The sequence below is a fragment of the Budorcas taxicolor genome, chromosome 4, assembly GCF_023091745.1.
Source record: "Budorcas taxicolor isolate Tak-1 chromosome 4, Takin1.1, whole genome shotgun sequence".
In the NCBI taxonomy this organism is placed as follows: domain Eukaryota; kingdom Metazoa; phylum Chordata; class Mammalia; order Artiodactyla; family Bovidae; genus Budorcas; species Budorcas taxicolor.
Window position 1 is genome coordinate 12,446,167 of NC_068913.1, and position 12,986 is coordinate 12,459,152.

The 12,986-nt window shown below is 38.7% G+C and overlaps 1 protein-coding gene across 1 annotated transcript in view; it reads right to left on the reverse strand.

The window, feature by feature from the left end:
- The window catches only part of HEPACAM2 (HEPACAM family member 2), a 48,390-nt gene that overhangs the window by 7,363 nt on the left and 28,041 nt on the right, over positions 1-12,986 (reverse strand). Inside the window, exons 4-7 of the mRNA XM_052638992.1 lie at positions 2,329-2,454; positions 2,216-2,240; positions 2,086-2,123; positions 471-544 (exon numbers count right to left, since the gene is read on the reverse strand). Coding sequence (XP_052494952.1) covers positions 471-544; positions 2,086-2,123; positions 2,216-2,240; positions 2,329-2,454 — 263 coding nt within the window. The remainder of the gene's footprint in view (positions 1-470; positions 545-2,085; positions 2,124-2,215; positions 2,241-2,328; positions 2,455-12,986) is intronic.

Sequence of the window (12,986 nt, forward strand, 5' to 3'; positions counted from 1 at the left end):
TACCTTTCTTCTGAAGAACATAAAGTACCTGTATAATCAATTGTCTCTGCAATGTCTGCAGGAGATATGAGGGGGAATTAAAGGGGAAACTAAATGACAGAGAGTCAGTGAAGAGAGTCCACAGTTATCAAAGTGATGCAGAATGACTTAAACCAGGGTCTTTCCGTCCCTCTTTTACTCAATTCTTTTGACCTTCAATGAAGTTAATTCTCTCTCCACTGAGCTTACCAGGTAAAGAATGCTCATGAATTCATGTAATTTCCTTATTTGTGTTAGCGTTTTTGATAGAGGCTTAGAAAGACACTTTAGCTCCCCACATCCGGCACTGTCATTCATTACAGAGTGAGTCAATACGGCTAAGGGTAGCGCAGCCATTGGATTGCAGTGCCCCCAGGTTCAAAGGAATGCTGCTTACACCTCTGCTGAAGCAGAATGCTACTTCTAGGATAAGCAGCCACTAGAAAACCAACCCTGGCAACACCAGAAGCATCTGGAAAAGCAACAAATTCGTATATTCCAAAGTCATCCAGCGCATCTTCGTGGCCTGAAATGGAAAACAAATACTCCTTACAAACCAAATGCCTTGAACTGCAACTTTTTTTTTTTTTAAAGAAACCTTTATAAAGCAGTCTTTATGGTTTGCTTCAAGTGGTGTGTATAAAACCAATTTAACATTTCCCATTGGCTCAATGGACATGAAGCTGAGCAAACTCTGGGAGATAGTGAAGGACAGGGAAGCCTGGCTTGCTGCAGTCCATGAGATGGCAAAGAGTTGCACATGACTGGGTGACTGAACAGCGACAACAATCCTCTACAGTCACGCTGCCACTAAGTAGTACTGGAAATCACTCCTTTTGAAGCTCAGAATTGAAACTGAATTGGGACAATTATTTTTAAAGTCTGGTGTAGGAACAGTGGTGTATCATATATATTCAAATAAACACATGTGGGCAGCCTTGCCCTTTGTAACTTTCAGTTACCAGAGACTTATGGCCACCAAGGCCTCAACCTGTCAACTGCAGCAGCTCTTAATCCACCCATAATATTGCTGTATCCTGCTAGATCTAACAGGGTCCACCAGGACTAATAATAAAAAAATAAGCGACGAAGAGCTTCCTTGTGGCTCAGCTGGTAAAGAATCCACCTGCAATGTGAGAGACCTGGGTTCGATTCCTGGGTTGGGAAGATCCCCTGGAGAAGGGAAAGGCTACCCATTCCAGTATTCTGGCCTGGAGAACTCCATGGACTGTATAGACCATAGGGTCGCAAAGAGTTGAACATGACTGAGCAACTTTCACTTCACTTCATGGTTGCCTATGCATACTAAATAGAATATGCAAGTCCAACATCACCTAAGCTCTCGTCGGTAAAATGGAGGGTGGCTCTTCCAGATAGTCTCTGGGAGCTTTCAGAACTCCGACACTTTATTATTCGTGAGAAGGACTAGGCAAGGGGAAGAAGACTCATGTTTACTAAGAATCCAGGCATTGTATTAGGCACCTATTACACTGGATTTAATTCTCAGAGCAACCCTGAGGGGATGTTATGAGCTCAATAGAGGCACATATGGGACAGAAATCCAGCTCCTTTGACTCTAAGGCCTGAGCAAAAGCCCCACGGTTAACATAACAACTCAGGCGGGAGTCAGAAGTGATGGCAGTGAGGGGCACCCCTAGGGTCGGAGAAGCAGCAACCCGGGGGACCCCCCTTTCCTCTTCTCCCCGGACAGGAGCTGCCAGCACTGTTTGCTTTACAAACTGACACAGCGAGAGAACACTTGGGCAGTTCCCGAACTGTAAGAGGATCAGTGGAATATGGGTCAGTGATGGTGGGCGAACGATAGTCTCTCTGAGCCTTAGTTCTCTTGCCTGTAAAACGCTGTTGAAAGTGTCTTTTGGGGCTTATCTTACAGACCTATGTGACCTACAGAAAACTAATACAAGGGATAGCACTTTGTGAAGTGAGAGCAGTCACCCTGGGAGGGGATGAATTCTGTTACCTCAATAGTACATTGTAGAGAATGGTTAATATTAACAATATATATTAATAATGATAATACACAGCCCCTCTCAGCCTGGCCATTACCTGAAAATGTTCGTGCTTTCCTGTACTCTGTTTCTGGCCTGAAAAGACAAATTGGTGTTTCTGTTAGTCTTAATCATTGAGGAGAAAGCATTCAAGAGAAAAAGTATTTTCATAGAAACATATGCATTACCTGCCTTCTAGCTTTTGTTTTATAACTAAAAACCAAGAAAGAAGAAAACACAGTAAGATACTTTTTAGTATACATATAAACCATTCATATATATTTTTTAAATTTTAACCTACCTTTGTAGGGTTGAAATTTTTTCCATAAGAGAAGAAGACACATGGATATAATCAAAAAGAGTGATATTCCAGTTATACTTGCTAAAGGGGACAATGATTTCCCTTTCTGTGCAAGCTTCTCTATTCCTAAATAAAAAGACAAGTATATTTTAATATTTGTATTAAAGATCAACAATAAATTATTATATAGCTTGACTTTATGCTTTATTCTAAATGGCACAGTATTGCAAATGTATATATATATTATACTATATACACACACACACACACACACACACACACACACACACACACACACATATATACACATATACAGAGTCTGAGCAAGACCTAACAGAAGGAATACACTTATTTGAGAATACACACTAAACTTTCTAAGGATATTTATGACTGGAAATGTGGTGAGCTGTTCAGGATAATATCATTATGTTATACTGGATGTAGCAAATAGCTCATGTCATATTTTTCAATAGTGTTTGCTAGGATTTAACTTGGATCTGTATGATCTCATTGTATGAACATCCCCAGATGCTAGGCTACTCTCTCTCTTCCCACCTCACTTTTTTAACACTGTTCATGTATGTGGATTTTCTAGAGTGGTGGTGTGTGATGAAATGTGCAAGAGCAGAGGTGTTAAGTTTAAATCATTACTAATTTTTGAACAAGAAAGAGATTTTAATCTCTAAAATGAAATGTGGGTGATTGTCAACAGAATATTTTAAGTCCCACTTTCGACTACAATTCACTTTGGTTTGCGAGTCATTCCTTTTGTTAATATTCCTATATAAAATATAGTGTTAATAGCTAACACCTGTTGAGTGCCTACAATACATCAGTCTCCATTCTAAGAGTTCATGGTACGTATTAACCCCTGGATGTCACAACAATGTTATTAGGGAGGGCTCAGACTGAACTGAACTGAACTGAACTGAACTGAACTGAACAGAGGGTAAAGAATTTGCCTGCAATGCAGGAGACCTGGGTTCCATCCCTGGGTTGGGAAGATCCTCTGGGGGAGGGCATGGCAACCCATTCCAGTATTCTTGCCTGGAGAATCCCCATGGACAGAGGAGCCTGGTGGGCTACAGACCATGGGGTCTCAAAGAATTGGACACAACTGAGCAACTAAGCACAGCACAGCACATTATTAGTATTATGCCCTCTTAGAGATGGGGAATCTGAGGCTTCCCTGGGGTCACTCAGGAAGTAAGTGGCAGAGTCCAGATGAGACCCCAGACTCTTGACACTCTGTGCTTGCTCATTTTGATGCTGTTTTGACAAAATTTACTAAGTATGGCAAAGTTGACACTAGTTTCAGACTACAACATGCTTAGTCAGAGAGTTAATCTACAAAGTGGAAATTTTTGTGACCTTCAACAAAAGCAAGCAACAGAAGTCTTCTATATAACATGTGAATCAGTTATTGATCAGGACATGAATGGTGGTAGCTGCCCACCTCAGTCCAGTTGAACGTGGGGGTGACAATCATGGGATGTCACTTCCCTTCTGCCATGGTGGAGAACAGCTTGGAGCATCTGGGTGTGGTGAAGAACACAGTGGAGACTCAACTCTGCAATAAATATCCAGCCTGAATCCTGTTGACTTTTACCACAAAGACTTGGCTGAGGCCTCCAGCAGCCAAGATAAGGATGAAAATTTAATCTTTCCCTTCTTTCACTGTGGGCCTATATATAGTCTCTCAGCTTTTCTACCTACAACACTTGCACTTTTTAATCTTCCCTGAATCTTGTTATAATGTAGTGTATATCATATATGTTAAACTCCAGTTAAAAAGTCAGGGGAATCATGATACCTCCGTGCCTTTCTCTTGAATTGCTCTTGTTGGAGAAGACTCTTGAGAGTCCCTTTTTTTCTTTATATGTTTTTTAAAATCTGTTTATTTATTTAGGCCGTGTTGGGTCTTTGCTGCTGTGTGAGGGCTTTCTCTAGTTGCAGTGAGTGGAGGCTGCGCTCTAGTTGCGGTGTGCGGGCTTCTCCTTGCAATGGCTTCTCTTGTTGTGGAGCATGGGCTCGAGGGTGCAGGGCTACCGTAGTTGTGGCACATGGGCTCAGGAGTGTGCAGGCTGCAGTTGTTGTGGTCCGTGGGCTTAGCTGCGTTGCGGCATGTGGATTATTCCCACGCCAGGGATCAAACCTGTGTCCCCTTCATCGGCAGGTGGATTCCTAACCATGGGACCACCAGAGAAGTCCTCAAAATATTCTTTGTATGGCATCACAATAGCTATGTAATAGTTATTGCTTTTAAACAGGTTGTAAATTAAACTTTTTTCAGCTTTGGGTAGAAGAAATAAAAGCAAGGTAGTATAAAATGAGCTAGAATTGCAACTTATTGGTTCTGATCTAGACCAAAACATCACAAAACTTATTAGAAATTTTTCTTCCTTTTATCTCAGTTAATAATTTGTAGAAAAAGTTACACTCTCCCACTGTTAGAATGCTGGCCTTTTAGTCAGTAACTGTTGTAGCCTTTGGGTGATCACTGTGTGAGGTCTAGGCCTTTTTTCAGATACCGTGCTCCTACTTCACAGATTTATTTTCTCTGAAGAGCTGGGCAGTGCTGAATGAGCTACTTACCTCTAAGGGCCTGGATTTTCACAGCAGTAAAATGAGGAGGCTGGAGTGACTGGCCTTTAAGTTTTCTTGTTGCTTGGATATTATATGGTTTGAGGCAGCCAAGAGAGTTTTACATGAAGTTTATGCAAATAGGACACTATATGCAATGGTATGGAGAAGACTCTTGAGAGTCTCTTAGACTGCCAGGAGATCAAATCAGTCCATCCTAAAGGAATCAATCCTGAATATTCACTGGAAGGACTGATGCTGAAGCTGAAGCTCCAATAGTTTGGCCACCTGATGCGAAGAACTGATTTATTTGAAAAGACCCTGATGCTGGGAAAGATTGAAGGCAGGAGGAGAAGGGGGTGCCAGAGGATGAGATGGTTGGACAGCATCATGGACTCAATGGATGCAAGTTTGAGCAAACTCTGGGAGATGGTGAAGGACAGGGAAGCCTGGAGTGCTGCAGTCCATGGGGTTGCAAAGAACTGGACATGACTGAGCAATCGAACAACAAGAACAACAACAATGCAGCGGTATGCTAGTAACTGAGGATCAAAAAAGTTGTATGCGCATATCTACACACAAAAGTCTTAAATTTTACTGATGTGATAGATGTGTAGAATTAATAATAAAGTATGCAATACTCTTTATTGCTAATTCCAGATATCTAACTGATTCTCATGGCTTGTTTTTGTTGATTTTTGCTGAACTCGTGTATTTTCAACCATATTTTGAAACAACTATTAGATTTCAAATAAATGCTTGGTTATTATCCAGTTCAGCAAAGAAATAGTTTACATCAGAGATAAACAAGTGTAACTTCACCATTAATGTTGGTTGACATTTATTAAAGTGAAACTGAAACAATGGTGACATTTGTTGGAACTTCATTTAATGGTAATTTGAATAACTGCTTTGCTAAAATGGATAATAGTTTTTGAATACTGGAGGAACTCAAATATTTTTTGGCCATATAGAATGTAATGGCTATGGAAACAATACATTTTCAAATTTTCTCTGTATTATCATCTTCATCACCTAAGTGTAAGAATTAACAATTTTCCCATCACTCTCATACATGGCAACAATCTTATTAATTGAGTAATATCCCCTGAATTCTGTAGTTGTTGTGTGCAATGTTCATATTATTTCATTTAGGTTAAATTGTTTTTCTTTATTATTGCTAGGTTTTTGACTGCTTGCTCTATCAGTCACTAAGGGATATGCTAAAATCTCCCACTCTGTGGATTTTTCTATTTCTCTTGTCAATTTTTGCTGTTTATTAGATGTACTTGGATACTATTCTAGTAGATGCATATAAATTCATAATTTTTATATCTTCCTGCTGAACAGACCACTTCATTTTTATGAAATGTCCATTTTTAACCTAAAGTAATATTTCTTGTCTTAAGAAATATATCTAATTCTTATCTAATTTCTTTGGTATTAGTGTGGCCACATCAGCTTCTTTGGACCATTTGCATGGCTTTTTTTGTTCACTCATTTACTTTCAGAATCCTTTATATAATGTATATCTCTTATAAGTGTTAAATAGTATTTTAATACCTAGCTTTACAATACTTGTCTTTTAGTTGGAATATATGGTCCATTAATATATAATGTAATTATTAATATATTTTGGTTTCTAACTATAATCTGATTTTTTCTACATACCCTACATTTTTGCTGTCTCCTTTTTTGTCTTAATTTGGTTTTATTAGGAGTTTATTTTATTCCTCTTTTCCTCTCTGTTTGTTTGTTATACACTTTTTGCCTCTTAGATTTTAGAGATGAAAAAATAATCTAATCAGAATTAATACTTTTAGGCAAAATATTCTGTGACACAAATCACAGCAATATTTTCCTAGATTAGTCTGCCATGGCAAAAGAAATAAAAGCAAAACAAACAAACAAAAAAAAACAACACAGTTGAGACCCAATAAAACTTCTAAGTTTTTGCACACGCAGCAAAGGAAACCATAAACAAAGAACAAAGAAGCAACTTAAGAACTGGGGAAAAATATTTGCAGATGATACAACCAACAGAGACTTAATTCCAAAATATATAGACAACTCATACAGCTCATTATCAAAAACCCAAAAAGCTCAATCAAAATATGGAACAAAGACATAGATATTTCTTCAAAGAAGACATACAAATGGCCAACAGTCACATGAAAAGATGCTCAACATCACTAATTATTAGAGAAATGCAAATCAAAACAATGCAGTAATAACAAGTTTCATATTAAAGATGTTCAAGCTAAAATTCCAGTATAGGACTCAAATTTAATTTAGTAGTGCTGACTACAATTCTCTGCTCTTTCTGCCACTTTTGCCTGACCATTATATGAGAAATAGAAATCCTTTAAATCATTACACCCAAATCTACTTGGTTCTACCAACTGGAACTACAACAAATAAATCAGACCCTGCATGATGCCACATCGATTGTTTGATGAAGCTCTTACTTCTCCCTTGAGAAGTCTCTTCTTCAGATCCAGTATCTCCAGATGATATTCTTTATACGACTGATTTCACATTCTCTACCATTTCAGAAGTACAATTTTAGAAGCTCAACAAAGCTATTCAATTTTACTTGTAAATTCAGAAGGACCCATACTCTGGTGTGGCTATCAATAAGATAGAGGCAAACAGAATGGTCTGAGACACCAGCAGTGATACAAAAGCAAAGTAACAGCAGAAAAATTGATTAAAAATGCTAAATAATAAAGTAGCATGATTTAAGATACAGCATATTACTTGGGCACCGCTTTTAGCAAGTGAATTCTCTTATTTGTTCATTTTAGGTCCAATTACTGAAATAAAAATTAGCCAATCTTCAGATATACACAATCAAATTTAGGTGCATTATATATGCATAAAACCAAATGTACATTTGTTTCCCATTTATTTGTTATAGGTATGTCATATCAGTAATAATGAAAATAATAAAGAAATTAAAAGTGTCATTTATAGGTACAGATGAAGAAATAGTTTCAGAGAAATGAAAACACATGCCATAGATGGTAAGTCCTAGAATGGAGACTGGAGGAATACATTTTTTCCCTGATTGCCAAAAATGTAATGGTTTTAACAGTTGGCAGGTAGGCTCAATATATTCACTTTTTCCTTTAACCTTTTCTAACACCAGGTTTGATGTACTCCAACTCTCTCACTTCTTGATAGCCAGACTGCCTTCACTAAAATTCAATATCCCCTAGTCCCTAGAAATAAATTCAATGCTAATTTATTCAGGTCAACTGTCTACAATACACTTTACAATGAAAAATATTTTAATGTAGTCTCAGCTGTTTTTCCCCTTAAGCTTGAAAATATGCTAATAATTATTATTTCAGAGTGTTTCTCGTAATGCTGAAGTTACACTCTGGCATACACTGGCTCTGCCAGGCGCTCCTATGATTCTGATGCCTTGTAGTAGGTTCAAAAAACAAGGACTGGATGTTTAAACGAGATAAGACACATCTCCCCCCCTCTCCTTCATTTTTAAATTTTTGTCCCTTTTACTTTGTGTTTCCTGGAATGACTAAATTTGTACATTCTGTCCTAGAGGGGATCCAACTCATTCTCTTTGGCATTACTTCCTTATTTCTTCAGGCTCCTTCCTTATTGCCCTCTAGCCTCTCTCCCCTGTGGCCTCTGTTAGCCCTCCATCAGAAAGTATCCTGAGGTGACTAGCGCCTGTCAGCTCAAAACCTTGGCCATGGCTAAGGGCAAGTATCCTCTCCCTGGAGACTGAAGAAGAGAGGCGATCCTTTTCTCAGAACTAATGATCTTCCCTGTTTAGTCCCCCTTCTCTTCTAGAGCGTCCTGATTCTCTCAACACTGCTTCTCAAACGTGGAGTCTAGAAAAATGGTACTGACGGACCTCTTTGCAGGGCAGGAATAGAGATACAGACATAGAGCATGGCCTTGTGGGCATGGTGGGGGAGGGAGAGGGTGGGACGAACTGAGAGAGTAGCACTGTGATCGATCTATCTATGTATACACTACCATGTGTAAAATGCACAGCTAGTGGGAAGCTGCTGTATAAACCAGGGAGCCCAGCCCAGCGCTCTGTGCTGACCTAAAGGGCTGGGATGGGGGTAGGGTGGTTGGGAGGCTCAAGAGGGAGGAGTATATATATATATATATATATATGAGTGTGTATATATGCTTGTGAGTGATTTGTGTTGTTGTATGGCAGAAACCATACAATCCTAAAGGAAATCCAGTCCATCCTAAAGGAAATCCGTCCTGAATATTCATTGGAAGGACTGATGCTGAAGCTGAAGCTCCAATACTTTGGCCATCTGATGCGAAGAACTGACTCATTGGAAAAGACCCTGATGCTGGGAAAGGTTGACGGCAGGAAGAGAAGGGGATGACGGAAGATGAGATGGTTGGATGGCATCACCAACTTGATGGACATGAGTGTGAGCAAGCTCCGGGAGTTGATGATGGACAGGGGAGCCTGGTGTGCTGCAGTCTATGGGGTCACAAAGAGTCAGACACAACTGAGTGACTGAATTGAACTGATGGCAGAAACTATACCACATTGTGAAGCAATTATCCTCCAATTAAAAACGAAACAAAACACTGCTTCTCTCTACCAGGATACACAAAACTTACCAGGTTCAGTATTTGAAATTTACAAAATAAAATGTCAGATTTGTCCAGGGTGAAATCAAGTGGCACAGTTGCTGTGGCATCAGCTCCCAAGCAAGTGTGCTGTAGAGAGATGGATTTCTAGAACCCAGATTGAAACTGAGACGACAGGGGAATTCTGACCTTACTGCCACAGAGAACGTACAGGAATCCCAAATGTGGTTCTGGACACTTGCAGCAGCTCCCCTCTTCTTTCTTTCAGAGAATTTTGTACTCTTTAGCACATAGCATGCTATTCTCCCCCTTATTTAAACACGATTGACTCATTTACCAAAGCCCTAGTGCAAATGCTATTTGCCCCCTCCTTAGGCAAACAAATAAAATGAAATAACATATTAAGTGCAAATATAGGCAAGAGGTGTGGTATCCATGGTATCGCAGCCCTGCTGTTTGAGAGACTGCACCTAAAACAAGACAGCCATATGCCACCAGTCAGCGTGTCTATTTCTAGATCAGAATGGAGTCCAGAGATCGCTCCCATCCAGTCTGTAAAGTGATTATGGCCAGTGATTCATGTTCCTATGGCAATGAAGATGGCCTACTGGGGGCATGCTATTTCCACACCCTACCACAGCCCCACTTGACAGATACAGTTGTTCTGTGATAGATGCTCATGGGATGTCACCTAAGGCTTCAGGGTCTGGATGTAAGGGTTGTAGCTCATCTCAGTTGTTATCCTCCATGATCTAAAGTGAAATACATCTCCTGGAAATCTTAACCAGAGAAATTTCTAGGTAGTTAACAGAAATCAGTAAATTCATTTTCCTGCCTAGGAGTAGGGTCATTTTCCCATTCTCTTTTTTATGAAAAGTTGTGCAATTAGAAATAGATACTAAAAAATTAGAAATTTTGCTGGATCACATACAAAAATATTTCTACTATGGCTAAATCTCTAATTGTGGCCATATGGCTCTTGAGAACTCTAATAACTTGTACATTGGAATGTTGTCATGAAATGTGAGCATTTGAATTCTGATTATAAACATTTTTATTTTATGTATATTACATGTCACAATAGTGATTTAGACCCAGTTAAATTTTAAAGTAGGGATACTTGCATTCAAGAAAGTCTTTGATTACAGCAATAAAATCATTGTTCTTCCAAAATATGAATGCTAAGTTATTACTTTAATTGCTATTCTTTGCTTGAAAGTTACATACTAGGTATTACTTTTAGTTACAAATATTTCATTATTTCTCACTAATATGAAAGTATACGTGTCTGGATAAGCCAGAGTATCTATTTGTTTATAGCATAAAGTTAGTTAAGGTGATAAGAAAACAGATACTATCTTGTACAAATATATGACATATCTTATATATATGTGACATATTTTTTAGACATTGGTACTCTCAGTCAATGTCAAGAGAGACAGTTTACTCAGTGGTTAAAAAATGGGGTTTTGAATTCAGATATTACTTTATCACTGACTAGCTGTGTGACTTTGCCTATTTCCCCTGTCTTCTTTAGGATATCTCTACTAAGATACAAAGAGGTCCACTGATAACTTAGATGTGAATCATAGTCCAAAGAGTGGGGAGGCACCATCTGGTTTAGTCTTAAACAGGCAGGAAAACATAGAGCTAATAGCCACATTCTCTAGTCTTCCTCTCCTGAACTGAAAGTCCCTATCTGGTGCTTGTTGTTTTCTTTCCAAATTTATGACTACACAGTCATCTTTGACTCCTTCTTCCTTTGCCTCTCATGTCTTACTGCTGAGATTTTTTTGATTGGCCACATTCTTTACCTCATTACAAACAAAGATGTTCTGTTTCTTACAACTAGACTCTGGTTATGTCAAACGTAACTTGGTTTTAAAAATATCTCAAAGGCAGACATCTCACCACCCTAAATTATTTTGCATTTTCCACAGATATTAATATAGGTAGCTCATCAGAGTGGGTGGTCAGTAAGTGTCCAACTGACAGTTACAAATGATGTCCAATTTTTTCATTGTAGGTTGTTGTTGTTTATTTCCTAAGTCATGGCTGACTCTTGCGGCCCCATGGACTGTAGCCTGCCAGGCTCCTTTGTCCATGGGATTTCCCAGGCAAGAATACTAGAGTGGGTGGCCATTTCCTTTTCCAGGGGATCTTCCTGACCTGGAGATGAAAACTGCAACTCCTGTTTAGCAGGTGGATTTGGACTCTTTACCACTGACCCACCTGGTTGGCTTGTACCTTTAATTTGCATTGTAGAGATTCATTGATTTAGAAAAGTTTCTAAAAATCAGATACTTAAAACACATTAATACTACTGATTTTCTTTGCCATTTGCTACTGTTTAAGTTCTGTGGACATTTGGGGATTGGAAAACAGCTCTACAAACCACAAAGAGGTCATGAATGTTGACAACACTGAATCACTCCGAAAAATAAGCACCTGCTCTTCTTAGTTACAATAATAACAAATGTCTGGTCTTTGTACAGGTCAAACAGGTTTTTTAGATTTTGCAAAAGGTAATTATTTGATATTAAGACTGTAGCTGTCATTGGACTTTGGTAAAAAGATCTGAATCAAATATTGGGGGATTCTGATATTATGATGATAGCTTGGCTGAATATTAATGGAAAAAGTTTAGATAGTAAGAAAGGTTTCAGTGCAGTACACACCTACATATCATAGACATGTTTTCACTTGCAATGAGTATGAGGAACAAGTCTAAGACAACATCCAGATTGCCACAAAATTACATAATTAATTATGCTGTTTTTAAAAATTATGTTTCAGTTAACCACTGAGGTAAAAAGCTGGTTAAATATATTAAAAACTTGGTAAAATAGAAAGTAAAGTATGCTAGCTGTTTACTTACATGCCTGCCACCCACCCATATCAGGCTATGAGCATCTTGTTAGCAGGAATTATTTTTTTTCAGATGGCATTTACCCTAGTATTTGGCCCATAACAGGTGTCAAATAATGAAAGATTGATTGCCTGATTTATATAACCCTAAACACCCTGGTGGCTCAGACGGTAAAGAATCTGTCTGCAATGCAAGAGATCTGGGTTTGATCCCTGGGTCAAGGAGATCCCCTGGAGAAGGGAATGGCAACCCACTCCAGTATTCTTGCCTGGAGAATGCCATGGATAGAGGAGACTGGCGGACTACAGTTCATGGGGTTGCAAAGAGTCAGACGTGACAGAGAGACTAACATAAACACATATGTGTTTTTGAGACCTATAAGGAAAATATGTTATTAGCTACTGCCCAAGTGAAGCATAAGTCAGGTAAAAATTCTAGCCCTGCATTGTCCAATACAGTAGTCACTAGATATATGTTAGCCACTAGAAATACTTAAATTAAAATTAATAGGGACAAAACAAAAGCTTCAGTTCCTCAGTGGCATAACCATATTTTAAGTGCTCAAAAGCCAAATGAGCTATGGAAACTTGAATAGGATTTGCATACT